General features: G+C 36.7%; 1 protein-coding gene across 1 annotated transcript; it reads right to left on the reverse strand.

The window, feature by feature from the left end:
• LOC144666769 (methionine aminopeptidase 1-like) lies at positions 1–25,891 on the reverse strand. The gene is made up of 14 exons (XM_078528159.1): positions 25,761–25,891; positions 24,193–24,253; positions 21,619–21,701; positions 18,704–18,758; positions 17,975–18,066; positions 16,903–16,986; positions 8,397–8,464; positions 7,264–7,334; positions 6,699–6,830; positions 5,660–5,765; positions 5,554–5,591; positions 5,141–5,206; positions 4,996–5,045; positions 1–1,733 (listed from the first exon to the last, which is right to left on the reverse strand). Exons 1-14 carry the CDS (start codon positions 25,872–25,874, stop codon positions 1,617–1,619), a joined length of 1,137 nt encoding a protein of 378 aa, XP_078384285.1. The 5' UTR covers positions 25,875–25,891; the 3' UTR covers positions 1–1,616.
• Positions 25,892–25,906: the final 15 nt, after the last annotated feature.

Below are 25,906 nucleotides of genomic sequence, written 5' to 3' on the forward strand. Positions count from 1 at the left end.
TACCTTCAGCATTGCACCTGCTTTATTATTCTACGATGATATTAACTACATCACAGTTGATTGACAGCGATCCTTCCTCAAACAAAAAAAATTACTGTTAACAGCTGTACCAGTCTATCAAGCTCTTCCTAGCGTATGTCATTATTTGACATGCACAAGCATAAGAAAACTCGTGTGTGAACCAGAGCGGTGAGATACCCACAAGCACATGGAGAAAAACGAAACTTTCTCTTTTTACGAATGTGAACCAGCTTGAAATGAGCACAAGTAGCACAAGATATGGCCGTTCACATGCATTGTTCATCAGTATTTAAATGCTGTTCAGTGTGCTTGTAAGGGTTCTCAAGGTTATGCTTATGCTTATCTCACAAGTGTGAACAGCAACCAGATGCAATCAACTCTCAATGCAACCTTTTTAAGTATGAAGGTCTTGATATATAGGTTCAGGAAAAGGGTCTTTCTCAGAATGCCTTAAAACACTTCAGGGTTTCCACCTTTGGCAACCCATCGCAGCTAGATGAAAACTGTCAACGGGATAACATTTATGCACAATCCTAGTCTCTATGACGTCAAAAATAGTTGCTAGGCAATACTCAAAGTAACGAAACATATCCTATTTTGACTTCTTGACTTCAGTAATGGTACACTCAAAAAAAATCGAGCAGTCACATGTTCGATTAGGTTTGATTGTATGGTGATTACTAAACTGAACTGGCGTCCGTTCAACTTAAATTCACACTTGTTTTCACATGCTAAGAAGACTTCATTGAATTCATTAGAATGATTCTAAGATGATTTGACTGTGTCTAAATCGTTTCGATAGGGTCAGAAACCAAATACATTCTAACATACACACAATATTTTGGGTTCCATAGTGTTCAATTACCGAAGCCAATATCAAACTCCAGTTGCCAGATTGACGATTACTAACATCCAGCTTAAAGTTATGAAAAATAAATGGCTCTTAGCCCCTTTGCCACTGTGTCAAACAGAGAACATTTCATAGTTTTAACAATAGTAGTTTTGGAAGGTTCAGACAACTTTTACTGCAGTGAATTGAACATGAATCTAGTAAGACTCTGATATGGCAACCATGAGGGAAATGCTATGATGGATACCGTCGTTATCATTGTCTACATCATTACACTTGTCTAGTTTGGTTACTGAAATATCTTTTCGCTTAATTTGTAAATCAAGTGTTATAACATCTTAAACTAAAAACACGGAACATTCGTCATCATAGTTCACAGTTCTTCATAAAATGCAGAATTTGGATATTCCACCTACCTGAGGAAAATGTTTCAAGATGTATAATACATACAAAAACACTGAATGACATGACTGTTACGGTTTCTTAAAATTTGCAAAGAAATCAGAACTTGAAAGAAAAATATTACTAGCTGGTGGACATATATATTTGGTTTGATCTAAATGTTAATTGGGTTCAACATCCTTCTATAGCAAATCAAAACGAAAAGCAGATTCAAACCGAATCATTATCAGTAACTCGGAAATTATTACTAGCTTCACAATTAACTACTGTTGCTTAATTAAAACACGCTGTGTTTGCTTTGTAATGTCTTTCTATAGTTCCTTTATGAGTGGCTATTGCCAGTTCACATTTGAGACAGGAAGTGAGCTCGTCCGTTCTCGTCAGGTCTCAGCGTCAGGATGTCACATCCGGTTTCTGTCACAAGTAAGGTCTGTTCAAACTGAGCCGACCTCTTGCCATCCTTAAAGGTAATGTTATTCAAATTAAAATGGGGAAGCAAAAGGTCAGTTAGAATGGACACTGTTATAAATCAGGGAAATGGTTAAGTATTGAACTCTAAAGATGATGGGCGTTTAAAGGTATAAGTAAATATGCCGCTGGTTATCTCTCCTCGAAACTTGATTATATTAAAAATCTCGATGATTTGTTAAGTGCAGAATGCAATATGGAACAATTGAAAGTATGATGTTTTATATATGTTCGTGTTTATTTGCTTTATTTTACTTTCGGAAAAACTGTTCACAGGCTACTTGTATTCTTTCCCAGGTGTTCCTTACGCTAATCTTTGCAAACGTAACACGACACTTTTGTTCGTTTGTAACAAAATACTTTTGTCTTCCTTGAAAATGCGATAACATGAAACTTTTGTTTTTTGTTTGTTTTAAAAGACGATTCTCAAAAACTAAAGAAACAAATCTAATCAAAAAACATATTTTTCGACAGGTTTTTTAAAACGCAGTACAGCTAGGATATTTGTTTCCTGGTTATCAGGTGTTCACGCTGAAAATCCCGGTGCAAGTTTTTGCATACCTAATTACGAAAGCGCTGTGAAAGTCTCAAAATCTAATTTAATTAATTTGCGGTTTTTACTTGGCGCCAAGAAGTCTGCAGGTAGCCTACCGCAAACGAGTTTCCCTAATGGTCGCGGGTCGCGGGTCGCGGGTTTCAAGTCGCGTGTCGCGGGTTTTAAATAAGTCGCGGGTTTTGAAAAAGTCGCGGGTTTTGAAAAAAGTCGCGTGTTTTTAAAAAGTTGCGAGTTTTCAATAGAAACCAATTATTTCTCAGTAGAATTCATTCAAACAAATTTAAACTCGTTTTCTTGGGAACTACGTTACAAAGTAGCCAATTACTTTGCGGGTTAAACAATCAAATTACGAACTTCGGAACAAACTCTCCAACTTTGGTCCGGCTAAACTTCCCAAGTTTGCAAGTTGAGGAGGAACAAGACATGTTGCTCGAAAGTCATGTTCATGTCGGAAATTCAGGTGAAGAAAACATGGCAGCAGCGGTAATGTTTCAGCGATTCCAGTGGCTAGAGTTACAAAATATTTGGTTCAGTGAAGTTGAAGAGCCTGACGTCGTTTCGCATGAGCGATCTGCCGATAAATAAATTTTACGTCGGCTGAAATTTGGTCAAATTTAACTTTTTATATACAGCAAATACATCTTTAAAATTTTTGTAAGGCTTTAACTTCAATGTCAAGTCTTCTGCGTTTGTAAACCGAATGAAACTGGACGGCTTTACCGATCTTCACGTGAAATTAATTTTATACAAATGCGAAAGAGTCAGACAAATTTGAATTAAAAGTCGCGACACGTTTACGGCTCAATTCTATTTTTATGGTACGTGTTTTCTTCCGATGGTTTAGCGAAGCAAAACCATTTCTGTCAACATAACTACAGAAGGGTTTTTAAAATCTGCGCCAGTTAAAAATATTTTAAAGAGTTTTTGCCACAGAATACTAGTAAAATATATTTATCAACCGTACGCGTTCAATCATGAATACTTTGGTTCAACTTCATGATCGCTCGCGCGCAACGTTGTTTTTCAAACTTAAAAGCTTGATTGCAAATCATGCAATGTTTGATACCCAATTTGAACATGTTTTTTTTTTTCAGGACGTGATGCAACGGACGGTATATGTAATCCTTATCCTTATACTTAGTGTAGGTCAGAACGTTGATACCGACGCCGTGCTTGTTCAAACAACTATTTTGAAACTCGAACAGCTAGAATCGCTGAAATATTTCTGCCACCACTTCGTAACGTGTCTCGTTCCTCCTCAACTTGCAAACTTGGGAAGTTCAGAAGTTCAGTCGGCAAAGTTTGGGAAGTTTGTTCCGAAGTTCGCAATTTGATTGTCTAACTCGCAACGTTACTTCGTAACGTAGTTCCTAAGAAAACGCGATCATTTTAAAACCGGCGTCTTTGCAACCGGTTTAAATTTGTTTGAATGAATTCTACTGAGAAATAATTGGTTTCTGTCGAAAACTCGCAACTTTTTCAAAACCCGCGACTTTTTCAAAACCCGCGACTTATTTAAAACCCGCGACACGCGACTTGAAACCCGCGACCCGCGACCCGCGACCATTAGGGAAACTCACCGCAAACACGCAATACAAGCGATGTTCATGATAGTTCCAGAAAACAACGTAGACTAATCTGCGCATGCGTTTGGTGTAAATTACGTTGAGTAGTACCACAAGGAGAGCAAAGGGTTTTCTGCAACAAATATATACGTTTGAGATCTTCATATGAAAGTAACGTAGATGTGCTCCAGGTTTTACCTAGGGGTACGGTCAGGTGCTCCCCACCCCCACCCCCTTCACAAGGAATAATTAATTAATTGATATTAATTAATTAATTGACTATTAAAGTTTACACCATAGCGCTTTAGGGGTTTAGGGCATTAGGGGTTTAGCGGACGACAGCCCCAACAAACCATCACAATAGTGCATTCTGCACTAAAAACGAAGAATTTTGCCAGCGAGAGTTTACTCTTTTTAAGTCTTTTTTGCAACGTTGACTGTGCTGATATTTAAATAGACTTACATAGTGATTATACACCGGGATAAGCTCCGGCAGTATGCGCCACTTTGGCTCGAAGTTGACCTTACCTTACATAGTGATTAAAAATTTCCTCTAATAAAAATTAACATTTGTTCTGGTACATGTAAACAACGTACTCGCTCAAAGGTTTGTTTTAAAAGATTCGCACACTTTTCCACGACCTTTCCATCCACGATTTTGCTGTTTGTGTACCAAAAAGTTCTTGTGAGATATTCGCCAGCATTGCATACAAAACGACGGGTTGGATTCATTTTCCTAATGATAGCAATGTTTTAGTATCTGACCCTATTTTAGCCTTTACTTGGCAATGCAAATCTTTGCCTCAATAAATCTCACTATTTATACCATGCCATAGAAAATACAGCCAATCAGAATTCAGGAAAGCCGTTGTATATTCGACAGTATTCAACCGAACCTTCCCATCGTGCGCTGCGATCCTATTCTCGACGAAATTTTGTAAGCGTATTTTCTATGGCATGGTATAAAATAGTTACACTACACTTTCCCGTGGTATACTATTGAATATCCCACTTGTCACTTGTATTTTCTTGGTATACACACGAGCCTAAATACAAGTGACTGGTGGGATATTCCATATTAATATGCTTACCCTTATCAAATAAGCTTTACTAATATTCAATGTAGCCGATACCTGTGTAACCGCTGTCCAGTTGTCAGGCCAAATCTCATCCCGCCAAGTTCCTAAATGGAAATGTTCATGTACGTTAATCAGATTGCACAATAACAACAGGAGTTCATCAGCCATCAGCATCCTGAACAGAATAAACCATCCATACCTTGTGAAATCATTGGTTCTATGGTAAATGTGTGCCCTGCCTTCATGACGCCTACAGCTTTGTTTTCTGAAAAAAAAAAAAACCACAACTTTGAATGTGCAATGAACGGTTTAGTAATAATGCACACACCTTGGTACAAATATACGTATGTAATATACAGCGTGTGGTTTTGATTCAGACTTGTAAAGAAAAAAAAGAAAATCATTTTAATTCCACTTTAACGGTTAGAATCGATTTTCTCCCTTCATTTCTTTCCATTCACGTTTCCAAGTTATACTCATGCCAGGTCTGCCCAGTGGGGATGAGAAACCTTATGACTTTTATGTGCCGGTAATAAAGATGCATGACCCAGCAGCCCTGTTGACAGGAAAAACGCTGACTACCATTAATTTTACTTTAATCAACCAACTTACTTGAATAATGTGGAACACTTGGTGCAGTATGGAACAACCTGTCAAAAGACATGTCACACATCAGGAGGTGTGCTTAGTTCAGAAAATAACAAAATGATCTACTTACTCATGAATTCCATGACCACAGTAACTTTTAACCACAGAGAAGCCATGAGCTTGGGCATGCTTTTGAATTATGTTACCAATCTCTCTGTATTTTACACCAGGCTTCACTGGAAGAGATTACAAGTAAATGTATTTGAGTTCTCTATCATCATTATAAAAGTAAAAGTTCTTTGTCATCAATTATATTTTAAATATTATGACCAGAGGGCCATAAGCCAGTCTGTTGAACTGCCACCTTATTTTTAATATAGTCTGGCATCCCCCGCCTGTCCTTTAATAGAAATGTAATCCAAGGCAATTACTTGAACAGGAAAAGAAGATCATTTGGGGTAACTGCATGTGTTTCTGAGGTTTACATAGTTAACCTCACTTTAATTCTTGACCATATCTACATTCTCAAATAAATTGTAAGCAATCAGGATGTTCTTAACCCTTAATAAGTTAAGATTCATTTTGTCACATGACAGCAGATTATCACATATATTTTACAGGATTTTACGGTTTCAGTATGCACTATTAAACAATTATTGGATGAGGTTTTTGTGATATCCGGAATAATCAAGGTCGAGGTAAGTGTTATCAGCAGAAGCCAACTTGGCAGAGGCTTATAACACTTACAGAGACCTTGATTATTCCGAATATCACATAAACCGAATCCAATAATTGTTTTATTATACATTGTTTTTCTGGAAAAGGAAGTAATGACAAACGATTTCAACCTGTTTTAAAACTTGTGCTAATTCCGGCTGGTCGTCCTACTAAATCATGGAATGGTTCCTTCCCAATTTTTGTTAGTAATTTTGTGTTTTCCGAGACTTTATTGTCAGCAAACTATGAATTTCCTTTGCCGCCAGATGCCTGACACATTGCTCTTGGAAATCATGCATTGCGCGCGCAACCTACAGATTAGTAAATAATCTTCTAGCAGATTATTCACTAATCTGTAGGTTGCGCGGATTCCCAGAATTACCTGTAGGCTCTTAGCCAATGAGAAGACAGCTAGTGACTACAATGTATAATAAAATAGTATATTATACTACCTGCTGCTATTGCCTGATTGATGCACTCATTGGTCACCTTGACCAGTTGTTTGCTGTCTTCATCAACTTCACCAACAAAGTATGTCTCATTCAGATCTCCATGAAACCCATTGTAATAAATTGTGATGTCGACTACAGATAGAAACAAATCACAGGTTGATTTAATTAAAAAATAAAAATAAATTACCTGGAGTGATAAAGAGTTGACAAGAAAAACAAAACCACAAACTACACTATATCAAGAAACAATCGAATATAATTTTAACACGCACTCATGACCTATAGTAACACTAATTCATTAAATAACAATTAACAATCAAGTAGTTTATAAGTAGGATTATTATTCTCATCACTTTCATCAATGCTACTTAATGTGACTGGTTGCTTTTGCTACAAACTCATGTTCACTGTAGCAAGTGAACATTTAATGGGAAAGAAGGGATTGAAGCGAAACTGTAAAAAATTCCATTAAATTATTGATCAGTTACTTACAACTGTAGTTTGAACATTTGCTTAATAACAGCGGCAAACAGTCAGTAAGTTTTTTCAAGTCAAAATAACTTACTGTTTAAGATATCACCATCTTCCAAGGGTCTCATGTCTGGAATACCATGACAAATCACTTCATTGACAGATCTATTTGAAAATATGAAGTCCAGTTAGAAATCCTCAGATTATGTACTGGTAAACTCTGTAAGAGCAAGTCATTGCTCAAACCTAAATGTCTGATTTATACTTTGTGTTAAACCAGTGTGCAAAGAGTGGAGTTTCCTGTCAGGCTAGTGGATTTTATTCATCACTTTCCCAAATTATAGGCAAATAATATTTTTAAGGAAGGCTTCTGAGAAAGACCTTTGGGTAGCACACAACGGTTCCAATTGCCCTTTGGGCAAGCTGGAAGAAAACATCCATTTTCTCTGCAACCAGGTTAAACTGACTTGATAGTTTGAGAGATTGTACAGAGCATCAGAGACGATTTACAAGGTACAATTTTCTCACATGTGACAAGCTTATGGCAGGCCTATGACATAACTGAGGACCATTCAATACATGCACATCTGTCATAACCTTGGATGTGGTAGATTGATTTACATGACAAGATTGGAGTTGTAGTCATGGCATAAGAGTGTTGCATGTGATAATTATTGTAGGCAGAACATTAGGTGTCAGTTTCAAACATGTTTCATGCCTGGTGTGTAATTCATGCGGTTTTATGGTTCTTCCATAAATCTTTACACTTTATTTAACTGCAAAAATATAGCTCGAAATTACAATAAAGTTTCCATTAAATCTTTGTCTTTCTGTCTATTTTCAAGCCCCTCGATGAAGCAGGGCTTTCAAGCGTTTAGCAAGAAGACAGTAGTCTGCAGAATTTGCGCTATCAGTCAGTAACAGAGGATTTTTATTTTGTGAAGTAGCCGCCGTAACCCAGTGATGCCTGTGCAGCCTGAAACTGCCCATGATCACCTTTGACCAAAACTGCTACCACTAATACTCAAGCTCTGCAGAAGGAAAAAATCTATCCAAAGATACCCAAAGCAGAGTGGTTCGGTTCCTGTGGTCAAAATACATTGGCAACCCTTGGAAATTTGAGTGAAAACTAAGTGGAAAATTTCCCCCTTCTACTCTTGGCTACTCCTTCCATCACATTGCAGATGCTTTCTTAGAAATACTTGTCAATGAACATAATCTACTTACGTGCAACATGACTTTGGAAATCCGTGATAGTTAAGTGGCGATGGATAACAGTTTCTCTCTAGACAAGCCTACAAAGACAAACAGCACTCATAAATCTGTAGGTACGCTGTGTCACAAGTTTTGGGCTTTGACACAGTTTGAAACGGATTTTTGGACAGTCAAAATATGTATTTGTGACATAGGAAACCTAAAAATAATTGACCATCTCTATTAACAATTGCAATATTAGAGCACTGAAACTGTTAACAAGCGTTTTTGGCACTGCAGATGGCTAGGATAGAATCGGGTTACAACTTGAAAAAAAATCTCGATGATTTGGTAAGTGCAGAATGCAATATGGAACAATTGAAAGTATGATGTTTTATATATGTTCGTGTTTATTTGTTTTACTTTACTTTCGGAAAAACTGTTCACAGGCTACTTGTATTCTTTCCTAGGTGTTCCTTACGTTAATCTTTGCAAACGTAACACGACACTTTTGTTCGTTTGTAACAAAATACTTTTGTTTTCCTTGAAAATGCCGTAACATGAAACTCTTGTTTTTTGTTTGTTTTACGGCGACATCGATGACATTTGTTTAATTTAATTAAGTTACGGTTTAAACTGCACGAAAGACGATTCTCAAAACTAAAGAACAAATCTAATCAAAAAACATCTTTTTCGAAAGGGTTTTTAAAACGCAGTACAGCTAGGATATTTGTTTCCTGGTTATCAGGTGTTCACGCCGAAAATCCCGGTGCAAGTTTTTGCATACCTAATTACGATTTACGAAAGCGCTGTGAACACGTCACACGCTCACTCAAGCATGAAGCCGAGAAGCACGTAGTGTGAAGATTTCTTTCAAGAAATGTCGGAACCGTCACGAAAGCATGTTCAAACACTAAAGCGGCAGAGGTTTTACAAAATAAAACGGAGGTTAGTTCAACCGATGGAGAACAAATAAAAGGAAAGGAAGTGACGGATGTAACATGATATTGTTGTTTTTTTCTCGCAGATCGCTGTGATGCCTTTTAAGTCTAATTAAATTAACGCCACGGATTCTACAGGAATTCAACCGCATTGAAAAGCACACCACGTTAGGCTTTAATACAAAATTTCTAAACACGTCACTGTTATTTTAATTTTCGATAGCTTGAATTTCAGTTTGTTATTGAAACAGCAAACAAGATACTTTTGTTTTTGTCAAAAACATGTAACATACTTTTGTTTTTGTCGAAAACGGATGTAACATGATGTCTATGGTAACGTGATTTATTTTCTGCAAAGAAGGCGACATTGATTATAACACAGATGTTATCAGGTTATCAATTAATTATGAGATGCTAGATCACCTTTTCTAAGAAAACAGCATTGCCATATCAAGAATTATTTCACATGATCTGCTATGACGCCTTACTGTCTAATTCAATTAATTTGTGGTTTTAACTTGGGGCCACGGAGTCTACACGAATCCTTCTGCAGAAGAAAAACGCAATGTTCGTGATGAAGACTGATCTGCGCATGCGTTTAGCGCAAAGTATTTTTTTCCAGAAAGAATTGTACCACAAGGAGAGCATAGTGCTTTCTGAAACAAATATATACCTTGAGTTCTTCAATTGTAAGTATCGTAATGGACTCCCCGATTTACCAAGGGCACACGGTCAGGTGCTCTCCATCCCCTCCCCCCTTTACAGAAATAATTAATTAATTGATATTAATTAATTAATTGGTGATTAAAAGTTTACACCGCGTTAGCGGTTTAGTGGCTTAGTGGTTTAGTGGTTTAGTGGTTTAGTGGTTTAGGGGTTTAGCAAACGCCAACCCACCAAACCATCACAATAGTGCATTCTGCACTAATAAACGCTATCGATATTTCTGGGTGTGGTTTGAATTCTCTTCACATATAAAGTGACTACAGTGATGTGCTAGAATTTCCTAATGGCATCATTTTTCAATTTCATTTTGCATGCAAAATTCTGTCTGCATACTGTGAAAAAGCTAGTTCATCACTAACATAGCTATCTAATCAGTACACATTTTGAGTCAGGTCAGCAGTCACAGGATGATTTACGGCCAGAGTTAAGCAGTGGCTAACATAATTGCTGGGACTGCGTGAATATTTTTATTTTTGAAAAAGCACTATGAAACAACCTTTTGTTAAAATTCCATTAACATGCCATGAAAAACTGGTTATCTTGATTTTCAGTGCCATGAATATTGCATTTGAAATTTTCATGGTGCAGTACATTTTATCGTGCTCCATGAAAACACCATGAAACATGTTCAGTACCATTAATAATTGTTGAAAATCAAGGGAAATATATTTTTATGGCAATTTCACATCCAATGAAGATAGCTTCCTTGGCAGCATGCACCATGAAAAAGCAGTGAATTCAATTTTTCTGAATTTTCATGGGTATTTTACTATCACAGGATTTTCATGACCCTGAAAACAGTATTGAAAAGAAAGGCACACTTTATACCCATAAAATGCCTTTAATGGATAACTATACACTCATTAAATTAAAATTAAATTTATGTCAAAATTATATACTCTGTGCACTTGACTACTGCACAGCTGTCCAGCTGGTAACCAACTCTGGTATGCTACAAGATTATTAGCTATCAAATTGAAAGAAAGAGGAAGCAACCACTAAATTATATTATAAATGTAAACAAAGGAGTCCTTATTTAATTTCCAGGTGACTTGTTATGTTTTCATTCTCACTGTAACATGCTTGTGAATCAAAGGGAAAATTAGATCAGGGTTACCCACACTTTAGGCCTTGCCCAATTGATTGTTTAGCTTAATGTAGTAGTTACCGAATTTTCATTGAACTAATGTTTTGTTTTTGTTATCAATGCTAAAGAATGAACACCCTCCGAGGGCCTTTTTTAGTTAATACAAGAGCTTGTGTGTTAAGTTATATGGAAGGCTTAGAAAAATATGTGAAAGAAGGAACCATGTGAAATTAATGTTGTAAAGACAACAACATAAGATTCACATGCATGTGAACCTTTTGTCAAGCATGTGAAAGTTTCAACAGGCATGTGAAATCCAAACTTCATGTGAAAAAAGACAAAAGTAAATAAGGCCTTAAAAAACCATGTGAAAGTGTGTATGAAATATAATGTTAAATTAAAGCCAACATATATATCATGTGAAAGTGTGTGTGAAACAGATCATTCGTTTGGTGTACTATAATAAGGGCCATCTAGTTCCAGCTAATTAACATTTCACAGACAATTTCTGCAGGTTATCAGTCTCGCTTTTTCTACCAATTCCCGCAAATGCAAAATAAATTTTCAGCTTTCTGGGAATTCCAAGGATTTCAGTTCTAGCGATTTCGTATTCTAGGATTGTTCTCTCTCAATACTCAACTTGGAAATTATTGTACATGTAAGCTTATATTCAAAGGAATTCTAATAATTTTAAACCTTGAATTTCTGCCAATTTCAGGTTACTCCAATCTCAAACACTAAAAATTAAAAAATAAGCATTATATTGTATTCCACAACGTCAATATTCCTTACCGAGATTTCGATAACGAAGAATTTTAAACCGCAGACAAGAGTCCATTTTGTGTTCTCACCAGTAGGCCTGCATCATGAAGTAAGTAAGACTTTCCACCCTTCGTATTCTCGGAAACTTTGGCAGATAAGGGACCATTCATTTTTTAGAAGGGGGGAGGGCCGGAGAAAACCCTGTGTGTATTCAGTTGAAACTTTTTGGCCCTCCCCCTGTAGTAGAGTAAAAAAAGGAAGGCCCTCCCCTAAAGTGCAATATTAAATTTCGCGACCCCCCCCCCCACACACACACACACACAGTACACACACACATGCACCTCAAAAAAATCCACATCAAACCTCTTTTTTTGACAGAGCTCCATTCCGCTGTGTTGCACAAGATGATCTTTGATCGCAAAAAAAATCTATGCTACAGTCAAACGCACGCCGAGCAATATACCAAATTGAAGCCCTTCTTCATTATGTGGAACACTTCTCTCGCACGGCTAAGAAAGAACCACTCTTTAGCATCAGAAGTGACCTTTAACGGTCAAAAATGCGAAAAATAGCCTTCCAAACAAACACACTTAAGCACGGATCAAAACTACATTAACACAATTGGTCCATTTACGTGAGCCAATTAAAAACCAGAATTTTCTATCCTGCAGACAAGTACAAAAACGGCAAATCGATTGATTTCAAATCATTCGATGAGACTTTGACATAGGGGCAACTGATGAGGTCCACTGAAGGACCGAAACTCGAGTCTTGCTTTAGATAAAACATTTGCCAGAAGATATCGTTGCGGCATACTAGAGACTTCAAACGCAGTAATCAAACTGCCATAGAATTTATTTGGTGGATGCAAGTAACGCAATAAAACAGATCAACAATAATGGAGGTAAATTATGTCTTTTATAGCTCCCACAGCGCAAATCACAAACATTTAAACTAAGGGGAGCTTAAAAACAACTCACATAAACCATCGCTCTCAATGTTTAGAGACTGCAGCAGGGACCGCGCAGGAAGAATTTGAGTGGGGGGGGGGGGGGGGCTAAAACGTGAGAACGCAAGGGTGAGTCAGCTAGGGGGGTCCGGAGGCATGCTCCCCCGGGAAATTTGGATTTCAATTTCTCTTAGATCCCAGAAAATGCATTTAAAATAAAAAATTAAACGTTCAGCACTTAAAATGTTGTGTTAAAAACTGACGAAATGTCGCAGTAAAGAAAAGGTGCTTCACAAAACTTTCGATAAAACTACTCAAGACACGAACTTTTCTCACCGTGTTAGAGTACTGGTAACTGAGATGTTACCAGAAAGCACAATAATTTCATTTCATTTTTACAAAATGAATAACCTTTAGCAGCTGACTTCGAAAATATACCGTATCGTCTTATAAACCAAAGCCATTTGTTCGGATCGAAACTGATCAATGATGAAACAAGCCTTTTTCATGAGAAGTTCGCTCTTCCTTAAAGAGCCAGTTTATAGTAATATAAAGGACATCCTGATCCTGCAGTATCATAAGATTACTCGATTATAACTGAAACCTTTTGAGACAATAGTCCTCGTTTACTTGTTCTTTATGTATCTATGTTGAAGGCGAGTCTATTTTGATAATAGTAACTGCTGTTACTTTTGTCCTTTACAAACTAAATCAACAATGCGGTGTCCAAAAACCAAATGTTTTTAGTAATTCTTCGTTTCTTTTTTTGTCCATTGTAATTTTTTTGAACTGTAAAAAAGTGGGGGGGGGGGGGGGCTAAAGCGCCCCTAGCCCCTCCCTCTCCGCGGTCCCTGTGCAGTAGCCTTCAAAGACTCGGATCTTTATAGACCCTCACAACTGTGGTAACGAAACGTTATCCTACAAACTAACCGCCACTTCAGAATACGAGTTGACAGTTAGAAATCCACTGATCCGATACACAATATAGACTACAACATTCCTTTAAAGGCTTTTAAGAATCTTTCAACAAACATGAGCCGATAAACCTAACGAAATATGCCACAGAGCTAGCTAACACAATGGCATAAAGATCATCACTGAAACAGCTCTAGAGAGCGTTAATCAAATCCTCCGTTAACAGACTGAAGGCTAACATTTAGCAACCGGCGGGAGTCGTGCTTGGCCTGTCACATTTTATATCACTTAATATTTATTGAAAATAAAAGATTTTGATCTGGATTAAAATGCAGTGTTTTTCTACGCGACCCCCCTTTTCAAAAACGAAAATAACGATGACCCTCCCCTTTTGCTACTGTAAAAAATTAGTGACCCCCCCCAAGATTCCTCCGGCCCTCCCCCCTTCTAAAAAATGAATGGTCCCTAAACCGACAACTTGAAATGAGTTCATTCTCACCATTTATTTTTTATAAAACTTGAAAATTTCACCAAAATGTGATCGCAAAGGACAGAAATCTTCGCTTGACTCTGGTCAATCCGTTTGCGATCTTTCTGCGACTGCACCGCCATTATTATTGAGACCGCAGTTGAACGATTCAGCGGAATTCCGTTAAGAAACCAATCATGTTACGCAAATCATCCCACGTGACTATTGTCATATCGTATTCATTCTTCTTTTGGCGGCGGCGTTTTGAACGTTATTTCTGCTGTTGATCGTTCGTTGGAATGCTTTGTATTCTAAACTGTAGCAGCCAGCATGTGTTTCCCTTGCAGTAATTATAAAGAACAGATTAATTGGGCTTTGTTAAAGGCGAATAGTGTACTTAAGCTTCTGCTTCTTGGAGCTTATCAAAGGTCTTGTTTCTGAAGTGTGTACAACTTCATGGCAGTCGTTTTGAAAGTGCTTTGGTGAGTACAACTAAGCTGTATTTTAGTTATTTTAAAAACCAGTTGGAATTTTGTGGAACTGGAGGCTTGACACCTAAAGAAGCCAAATACTTTTTGCACGAACTGCTTTGTAGCCGTGGTTATGTTTAGTGAAATTATTTCGGCCAACGGATCGGAGTGTGTGACGTCCGTTACAAAATTTTTTCGTTCACAGAGTAATTTAAATATCGAAACGAAATTCTCCAAACAGCTGATAGGCTCTATCAGGCATTATTAGACTGTTGTGGATTTTACAATGTACATGTAAATATCCCAGGGCAGACTTTTTTCCCAGGGTAGTGTAATCCGACATATATTTTAAAAAATGCTCGGGAAAATGTTGCCACTGATCTTATTGCAATTGTAGAACTGTTTATGTCTAATAAATGTACACTAGTAATAAGAATACCAAATCAACACAGCTACTGAAATATCATGAGGTTAATCGGTATATCCATTTAATATATTTTTTACAGGCTGACGAAGAATAAGGAAACCTTCTAAACTGGACAAACTAGAAAAAACAGAACTTGCCATGCATGTCATCAGAAGGCAGCCAGCAGCTAAGTCTGTTTTTTCCTTGTCTGAAGGCACTTTCCATTTGTCAGAACTGGCCGGCTGGTTCAGTGGTTATAAATGTGAAATGGGCCATCTGCACAAGATTTTCCAACAAATCCACCAAAACGGTGTACAATATTTATGTTAGGGGATTTACATGAGAGGTGAAAAAATATTTTTTAAAATTTTTTTTTTTTTTTTTTATTTTTTTTTTTTTTTTGGGGTTTTTTTTTTTTTTTTTTTTTTTTTTTTTTTTTTTTAAAAAAAAAAAAAAAAAAAAAATAGAAGCAATTAAAGTATTTTTTTTACGCTGTGATTGATTGTGGAACAGTTTTCTCAGTGAAAAGTTGAAATATTATTCAAGGCTTGAGTCATGGGATTTTCATGGCCTATGGAAAATTCATTCCATTTTCATGGCTGACATCGGGTTTGACTATAAAAACATGAAAATGGGATAAAAATGCCATGAAAAATATCATGGCCATGACTTTTGGTACGTTTCTCTGAAATTTCATTGGCATGAAAATTCGAACCCCATGAAAAACACATTTGAAAAATACATTAAAATGCCATGAAAATAGCACCTACACATCCTAGCAAATTAAGAGGTTTTTCAAAGCCATAAAAATCCTGTTAACCGTATGGCATGAAATAGCCATGAATTTAACTCAATTATTGGCTTTATCATGACCCTGAAATGTACCAAAACTAAGTAGTATTTCATGGTTAAAATGACCATGAAATACCAATCATAAGACCATGAGTGTCCCATTACTACCCTATTAACATACTTTAAAAATACAGTGAAAATGTCATTAAAAATTCATGGCATTTTCAAAGCAGGTTGATTTCATAGTGAAGGAAGACTATGACACTACTTTTTTTTAAAAGGTGGACTACGACACCAGCATTTATAACAGATAAATCTGTTCTTCAACTTTATATTCAACTGAATAATTAATTTAACAGCCAAACTGGAAAAAGTCATGCAAGTGAGTGAATTTTCTTTTAGTACACCCTGAAAATTATGATTTCAAATTTTGGGAAGATCACAACCACAGACTGAAGCTTAATACCAGTAGAGCTTTAAGCTGTTTTTTTTTTTTTTTTCTCAAAAGAGCAGAAGTTGTAAAAAAAAGTTTGCATGTTTTGCCACAACGGCCTTATGCGCCTACTGGCACGACGAGACATGATGGGGTACGTCAGTAAACCCACTCATAAGCTGCATAACAGTAACCCTTCAAGTTGCGACCATTTTAGTCACCATCGCAACTAGAATTTTGGAACTGGTGGCTAAATTGTAGAGCAATTGGCCAGCCTGGTGACCACAAGAAGAGTGCTCCAGGGCTTGCCATGAGCAAACTACTGGTACCACCTAAACTGAAAATGCTCTGTATGTTAATTTCACTATGTTCATCAAAACATATGTTATATGTTTTGATGACCAAAATTTCCCATTGGCAACTTCACCTAAAATAAATAGTCATTGTATGGCCACTAAGGGAAAAAGCTAACTTGGGGGATTGCCCAGGCCCAGTCAATATATATGATTACCTACTTCCATTAAATTCACAGAACACACATTTATTTGTAGTCAAGAATGAACAAACCACACAAGTCATCATCCTGTACCTCATGAACTATCCTGTCCAGTTCATCAGTGGTGATGCCAACCTTGACATTCCTTGCAGCAGTATCCATTACTTCCCTTGCCAACTATAAAACAACAGTCATTACAGACAGTTGAAAACTATTTCAACAATTAAATTTTTTGTTAAAAAATAACTATTAACTGGTATCCATTCTGGGTTGGTTTAAATTCCCTTTTCTTTTCTCAAGAAATTTCCTGAACAAACAAATAAATAAATAAATAAATAAATAAATAAATAAATAATAATAATAATAATAATAATAATAATAATAATATCAGAGGTGATTATAAGAATTGGGGCATTCTTATTGGTCAAGAAACTTGGCTTATGACACTATAATTACCCCACAAGCACGAGAGGTGATTATAGCAATTGACAGCTTGGTTACTATATCATGGCACCTTTGACATCCAAGCAAGTAAACATGTTGGACAGTTTTGGAATGAAATTTTCATTCATATTTTTGCAAGATATCTGACAAATGGTACGGCCGTTGCTTTACCTGTTTTCACACAGTTTTGAACTTCTGTTTTATTAACATCACTGATATATACTTTCCAATTTGTGCTGTCAGAACTTGTCAACTTCAAAAGGGATGTAATCGAAGTTAATTGAAAATCCAGCGCCACACAGACAAACTCTGTATTGATCTGTTTTTGTGGTGAACAAACAAGTTGAAATTTCATTGTTCTGCACTCCACATTTCATTGGCTGAAGTAAAAAATGGCTGAAATTATTAATTAATTATAATTTATTGTTTCTGTTCTGCTTTATGTTTGGTTAACTTTGTCTGGGTGACCCTGGTAACAGTAGCGACACTGTAATCCTGCTTACAACATTCAAAGGTTGATTAACATGTATCTTTGACAAGACATACTGTAGTCACCACGCTAACATATTCTTTTGATAATGGTTTGAGTAACTGTAATGATGCTGTGCTCCTTTCAGTTAAATTAGACTCCACTCCATGTCATCAGTATGTTAAGTTAAATAATTTACATAAACATACATGTAACAGTATGCATATAATTTTCTACATAAAGTAATCTTACTCTGCATGCCACACGCATTTTCTCGATCTCCTCCTCATTAAGAACTTTTATCTGCATGCTTTGTTTGGATTTGATTTCTGACAGAGGGACACCTGAAAGCAAAGTTTCTATTAACATCTTTTTAAAACAAATTTTCTTAGTAAATATATTTTTTAAAGGACTGTTACGGTAACAAAATTCTCAGCACACCAGTTGAAAATGAAATGTAGTATGCATGCAATTAAAAAACGAGACTCCAATAACACCTCAAAGACAGATAATTACTTTTCATCCAAGTTCCGAATTGCTGCAGTACAGAAACAGGATAAGCTCTTGCCTGATAGAATAAACTATTGGCAAATGAGAGTTGACCTTTTTCTAAGGATACTGAGTTTTTTATGTGAAGCAATGCAAAACAGAGGTACCGGTATTTACTTTTCAAGTTAGAACTAAGAGTTTGATTAGAAAACATTCCGCAGCATATTGAGCACTGTACATACTGCCATGTGAAATCAAGACATGAAATCCTGTCTCCAAATTTTTGAAATTGAATTTTAAGACAGAGGGACTGTTAACTTTCTTTTTCAAGGGTGGTACAGTAGTTGGATCATTTTGATCCACAAAGTGAACACAACCCTTATGACCAACATCTGTATAGATCTCAGCCATCTCAAGAAAGTGACGATCCTGACTCAATTAACGTATGTTGGACCTGTGTGCAAATACTGGATAATATTAAATTTTACAAACCTGTTTCTGCATAGTCTGGTTTCTGGATGTGATCTGGAACCTCCCTCCTTGGGGACTGAAAATCAAAACAAAGATTGAGCTGTAACAATAAAGATAACAATTATAACAAATGAGTGATTGCTTACATAAGTTCAAGAATATTATAATTTGTAATGTTCATTGTGTAAATAATTGTTGAATAATTATACAGTGGAGCCCCGTTAATGCAGACACCAAGGGGACAGGCCAAATGTCTGTATTAACAGGGTGTCGGCATTAAGCAAGGTCTCAGAAAAAAGTCACAGATACATGTTTTATCGACACTAAAGACGAAGGCAAATGTTTTTACAGCAACAAAACGTTGTTTGATTGTACTGTAACTGTAACAAATGCAAACTGTGAACTCACTTTTTAAAATTACCGGTATTAGTTTTTACAAAAACCTTTCATCTAGTCAGACACTCGAACTTAACTTTAAAAAACTCAACAGTAAAATTATTTGAAAATGTCGCAACTTTACTATATATGTTTTTACTATATTACGTTTTATATAAAGTTTCCTTTGTAAATGAGACTCTAACCATAACCATTCTTAAACTCTACAAACTCATTTGAAAGCTTTGAGCTTGCGACATTACCAGGCAGACTGAAGATTCGACAAAACTTTTGTAAGTCATGCTATTAATCTACTCTTTGCAAGAAATTGTTTTAACTCGTCAAATTCTGTCATTATTTGGCCAGGGTGAAGTTAGCAAATAACTGCGACAATGAAAATTGACAGTGAACAGATAAACAGTGTCTGTAAAGCGGGGTTGGCAATGTATGACAGTTTGTCACTCGGGACACAGAAAAGTGTCTGCTGTTGCGCAGTTCTTGCTCTGCATGGTTTTTTTTTTCGGTGAGTGGACTGATGCCCCCCTTCGGCCAAACCTTGAGTCACGCAACCTCTCAAAGCTATAAATCAGTTGCAAACCTTTGAAAACTTTGAGAAAATTAAGTCTTTACATATCATGTTTAATGTGAAATGTTCGATTTATAAGTGTTTGACTCAAAGAAAATAATAAATTTTCATGCTATGAAAGAAAAATATATTTTAGTGGACTTGATACTGTGCGTAAATACCATTACGTTCGTGTCAAAGAATGTGCTGACATGGCAACTTTCACTTTCACAAGGCATTGATTGTGATCGGCCAGTCACGCAATGTTTTAAAGCTGCTATTCAGCTACATGTACTTGTGAAAAATTTATGAATTCAACACTGGATGCTGATTTTAATAGATCGTCAGGCTTCACAGATCAGGATCGAGGGAATCTGGCCAGCGCTAGGATTCAAGAAAAATAATTATTGCAGATGGAACTAGTCAACCATGAAATGTCACACAAGATGTTTTTTGACGCAGGTAACAGGAATTGGGGAGGGGGGTGAATTTTTCTACCCCCCACAAGACTCCTCTAGGCTGGTCACGTGACCAGCGCAGTTTTACTCTAAGAGATTCTTGTTTAAGAGAAAATGTGTGAGGTTTTCGTCGGGACCAATGAAACTGTCCGTAATACCGGGGTGTCCATATTAAGCGGGTGTCCATAAAGTGGGGTTCCACTGTATTAGTAATCTGTCAGATATGCCCGTACTGCATACCTTTATCCCAATTAATTCTATCCCTTATCTTTTAGCAGAGAGCCTGCAGTAAATGCTTAGTTTCCCAGATTACCACACTCAGATTCACATCTAGATGTTTACATAGAGGTGTATGCGTCGACAATTGATTCTGGCTACATTATTATTGTTTTAATTCATTTGCAAAGTGTACAGGGTTAGAAATGTACATCTTGTTCATTTACTCAAGTAAGCGCCGCGGTGCTTATTAAATTTTTCATGCCTCAAGTGTGGCGCTTATTTGAGGGCGGCCATTATTTAAAATTTGGACACCACAAAAAATCTTATCTTTTACAGCAAATGAAAACAGCATCTTTTGATTGTCAGTATTCTTCTCTTACTGAAGAGAAAAGTGGCGCTAGCTGTCCTGAATGGGTTGCGGCCTTCACAACATTTACAAAACAATGTTTTGTAAGAATGTTGAATAGAAAACTAATGGGCGAATGGAAAAACAATCACTTTGAACTGCAAAACATCACTTTTAATGGAAAAGAAATGTCCAACTTTGTTTTAGAGCTGCTTTGTAGTGCTGTTTTGAGTTAAATGGAATTCCTCGAATAAGCGCCATGTGCATCAGGACTGCCGTGCTTATTTGGGGGACAGCGCTTACATGTATTAACTTTTTTGTCTCAGATGTGGCGCTTATGCGAGGGCGACGCTTAATCAAATAAACAATGGTAGTTGTTGTGGTACCATAAAGATCCATGTATAAGCCGCAGCTTTTTACTCAAAATTGAAGTCAAAAATCAGGAGTGCAGCTTGATACAATGATACAAGCTTGATATCAATGATACAAGCTGACCTTTAACCTTAACATACATGTATGTAGGGATATAAGGAGACAACATTCATCTCTCCCGGTAGGGTTGCCTTGAGAATCCAATTCCCCTACACCCGAAACAGACTCTTTATGGGTTTATCTCCATTACAAACTGTGCTCTGTGTACGCTTAGACTTTACATATAATTATATAATAAAACTGTATGCATTTATGGCTCAACATTTTTATCATAATGGTTGTAAATTTGAAAGCACTGTAGTAGCAAAAAGCAGGAAATATAAATCTTAAAAACCTTTTACAAGTTGACACTGGTTACCATGGTAACAACTCTGAATAAGTGAAAAAGATAGAGAGATAGTGTCATGAAATACAGAAACTGCTTTTTTTAATAAAAGATATCTAATTCTTGTAAAGTTCTCAAGCTTCCACATAAATTTGAGCGCTGTCAAATGGCGGCCAGTTATTCAACAAACTGTAGATAAATTACCATAATTATTACCTGAGGCCATGGTTTCAGCATTCCTGTGAATTTATATCCAGGCCAGGGATTGTAGTTATTTGGATTCATATCCTTTACTGAAGCTTCAAAAAAAGGCAAACAAACAAGCAAAGATAATTACATAATAAAATCATACTGTATTGCACATGAATAAATCAAATAAGGTCAACTCTCTTGGACACCCCGCTATTTTGGACACTTGTTATTAGGGACAAAATTCAGACCCCCGGCAAAAGTTAGAGAGGTTTCACTGGAAATGGCCCCTGCTATAATGGAATTACGGACATTTTTGTGGTACCAAAATAGCAATTCTTTAATTAATGTTTTGACCCTCGATAAAGCGGAAACCATGAACTTCTTATATACAGAACTTGCAGTCTGTTGCTCACTATTTGTCAAAACACACTTCATGGGTCTTCTGGAATATTTATTTTTGCATTGATTGGGGAAAATAGCAGATAGTAGGGGAGGGTTAGTAAGGATGGTGGGGGGGGGGGTATGAGACATACAAAAGGGAGAGGAGTTGTTTTTCTACTTTTTAACCTAGTAAAAATCTAGCTACTGGTAATAATAAGCTTACTAGTTAAAAAAAAAATTAACTGCAAAAAAAAATATGTTTTTACATTATTGACAAATGCAAATAAAGTAAAAATATCTTATAAAAACTGTTTTCTTAAAATTTTCTTACTGCATTACTGCAAAATGTTTTAATTGTATTACATGTAGTTAAAAAAAGAATGTTGAATCAACTGAAGATGATTCCAAACTCAGTAGTTTGATTTGTATTTTATTTTCCTTTTTTAAGCGATGGCATGACATCGCTTTATACCATCGAAAGATCGGTTTGTTTCGTCTGTTTGGCCCGATCGAACAGAAAATCAAATTTAACTTATTATCAAGAAATCGCAGCGTAAACACAAAAGCAAAATACTTCCGTACAGTTAGAATGGAACACTACAATGTATAAACGAAAGAGACTAATTATATATGATGGGGTCTATTAGATTTAGTTGACAGAAATTTCTAATTCTTATAATACAAAGGGACACTGTGAGCAAGAGACTGTTTGACCTTTCTCGCAGCTTTGCTCGCATGTATCGTATGTCGTTTATCCGTGATATCACACTACAGTATAATGCAATATTTGTTGAGACAACATAGGGAAATCTAAAAAAAGTATAAAAATATTTAAAATAAAATATTACTGTTGTTCAATTGAGAAACGAAGAAAATGTATTATTTGCATCCTTGGTCTGTGAATTCATAACAGCTATACAATCAAGTTTTTCCTCATAATTATGTTAGACCGCTTGTGAAATGCCATCGCTTCTGCATGCATCGCGTGCCATTTATTTACTGGGCCAGAGACATGCCCAGTTCATAAAATGGGATGATTAGTTGCTTTTGTCAGCGACTAGGCCCATACCCTTTACAGTGAAACACAGATTTTTTCACAGCATGTGAAATTATCAGGTTAACACTCAAAGAGCACGGAGTCGTTAACTGTTAAGTTTTTTTTTTAAATTTTAAGGGTCAAACACTCAAGAAATTCACTCAAAAGAATATTCAAGTAAAGACAAAGCAGAGATCTATTTGCAGTTTAAGAGATTACGTCAACTTCAACTTTTGGCTGTCAATCTTGCAGACTTTCTAATTTGGCTGTTAAAATTGTAGTTGAAGAACAGATTTATCTGTTAAATTGTATGCCAGCACATATAGGTCTCCTTTTAATTTGGGTTGAGGGGAGCAAATAAAGTTGGTGAGCAAGAGAAAAACAAGGGGAGATTTAAGTGAGAGAAATCAGCTAAACAATTTTTATAAAGAAAATAAACAGTTTGAAGATATTTGCTATACTACAATGGTTTTGAAAAATCATTCAAATCTCAATCCATTTGAAGTTGATTTTATACAAGCTGCTGCATTATTGTTGAAACCTTACAAAGGGAGCTGTCTTGCTTCATCGCTTTGCAAGTCTTAAAAGACCTCAAAGTTCTCTTTTTAGGCGATTGACTGTTCTTCGGGGTTATTTCTTTCCATTTTGAACTCCAAAAAATAACATGTTTCTTGTTTGCAAGAGGAGAGAAATATCACCCAGAATTCTGCCAGTTCAAGACACCACTTTACTTTTTTTCATGGCTTTATGAAAGCAAGTCGCTGATTGGATAACATTTGCTCCTCATAGAAAACAGCTGCTGATCTGCTGCTTCTTGAATATCCCGTATCTTGTATCTTGCTCCTAGCCATTAAACATACATTTTAAGGAACCAAAATTCTTGATTGCTTTTAAGAAATATGAAGGCTGCCTATCCGCAGCAATAAATCTAATACTAATCGTAAATTACTAAATTATGATAATTAAATGCATTTAAAATACTAGGCTGGATAAAAACTAAAAAGGATTTCTCAAGCACTCTCTCTGTGCTTTAACTCAAGGACTCTTCTTCTCTCTTCCTTCAGAGAGAGTATACGACGTCCTCCCATGGTTCTCCACACAGGGCACTAAAATGTGACCCATGATAAATGTGTACAATTATAGGAAATTATTATAAAAAAAACTATTTTGACTACAGCTACCTGCAGCTTTGGCAGTCTTGTGAACTTTCTTATGTTCAGTCCAGTTCTGCTTGAAGCACTCCTGTAAATAATATAATTGTGATAAAAACTCTACTCTACATCAGTCCCACCATGCAAAGTGCACCATGCACAGTCACACACAATCAAGGGAGCGACACCTGGAACGCCTTGCAGGGATGCTTTTCATTCAACCAAAAATTACCGAAATACTAGGTTGGGAAGCAAATGGAATGGAAATTACCCAGAATAAAATTTCTCAAAATCTGAACAACTGGAAAATACCAATCCATTCATGACAACCATTTCTGCTTGGGCTCAGTTTCTCCAAGCAGGAATCAAACTTGTCCTCATGAATAGGCAAGACAGTTTCAAGATTAATATCAGTGCTTGGCATGTTTGTTTCTCAAGTAGCCTACAGCTCTTACTCGAGCATGATTGCTATGTATTGGTTAGTAGCACCAAAATGCAAACAGCTTGCATGTTTCTCGTCATTCTGAAGTCTCTTGAACTTGTCAGTAAAATACGCTGGTATTGTATACTCAAAGTAGTCAAAGACTCGATTAACATTCCTTAAGTAGCATGTACATATTAATAAGGAGCTAACTGCACTGAAAAAAATAAGCTTACCATCAGCTTCGCTTGAAATTTTGTTCGTTTTAACTCCAAAACGAGCTAAAGAGGCAACAGCTAAACTTTACAATACCGGGCCACTTCGAGAGTAACAAAACAAGTAACACTGTGGTCCGTGGTATTACAGTGTCTACAGTCGATGAGAGTAAGGAAACAAGTGCCACCGGTTAGCCTTCTATTCACTTCGGTTAGCCTACTATTCACTTCAGTTAGCCAACTATGCAATTCGGTTAGTCTACTGTTTACTTCGGTTAGCCTACTATTCGCTTCGGTTAGCCTATTATGCACTCCGGTTAGCCTACTATTCACTTTGGTTAGCCTACTATGCACTTTGGTTAGTCTCTTTGTTCACTTTGGCTAGCCTACTATGCACTTTGGTTAGTCTACTGTTCACTTCAGTTAGCCTACTATGCACTCCGGTTAGACTACTAGATTCACTTCGGTTAGCCTACCATGTACTTCGGTTAGCCTGTTTACGGTTAGCTCTCTATAGGTGTAAGGGAAACACGACATATAGTTAAAATTAACGAAATCTGGGAGTCAGCTCCCTGGTGGTTCGACTCCACTATGGTGTACTTTATATTAAACATTTTCCTTTTTCCTTTAACAGCGGTACCACGGACCACAGTGGCATTATTTTATATATTATATTCAAATCAACTGCGGCACTGCGGACCATGGACCACGGTAGCACTATTTATACCATTCAAAACAAGTGCAGCACCGCGGAAAATGAAATTCAAAATTTACCGTGGCACCGCGGACCGTGTTGCCGCGAACCGTACGCTTTCAGAGTGGCCCGGTATTGTAAAATTGCTCCTTTTCGGGCAAATACGAACACTTTCGCTTTGGCTTAGCTTGCATCATTGTCCAGTAGATGTTTGATTGTAAAACCAGAACTGTTTCAATACAGGGTGGTAACAAAGGTTAACAAATACCTGCGAACAGAAGAAGCTCCCATGAATTCCAAGTTTAATACAAGTAGGACATTGCAGCTTTGCTGACAGTTCACAGCCAGGACTCTCACAAGTCCTTGTCGCTACAGCCGCCATGATCTTTCCAAGGGAACAAAATCAACAGAGCC

The sequence above is a fragment of the Oculina patagonica genome, chromosome 9 (genome assembly GCF_052425735.1).
Source record: "Oculina patagonica isolate OP01 chromosome 9, crgOcupat, whole genome shotgun sequence".
Taxonomy (NCBI): domain Eukaryota; kingdom Metazoa; phylum Cnidaria; class Anthozoa; order Scleractinia; family Oculinidae; genus Oculina; species Oculina patagonica.

Bases quoted from the DNA above. Each gene is read 5' to 3' on its own strand.
- LOC144666769 (XM_078528159.1), bottom strand. From the start codon at position 25,874: ATGGCGGCTGTAGCGACAAGGACTTGTGAGAGTCCTGGCTGTGAACTG. The intron at 5,592-5,659 runs GTAAGTAGATCA...GTCTTTTGACAG, and splicing joins TGTGGTCATGGAATTCATGA to GTTGTTCCATACTGCACCAA. The intron at 1,734-4,995 runs GTATCGGCTACA...ATTACCTTTAAG, and splicing joins ACTGGACAGCGGTTACACAG to GATGGCAAGAGGTCGGCTCA.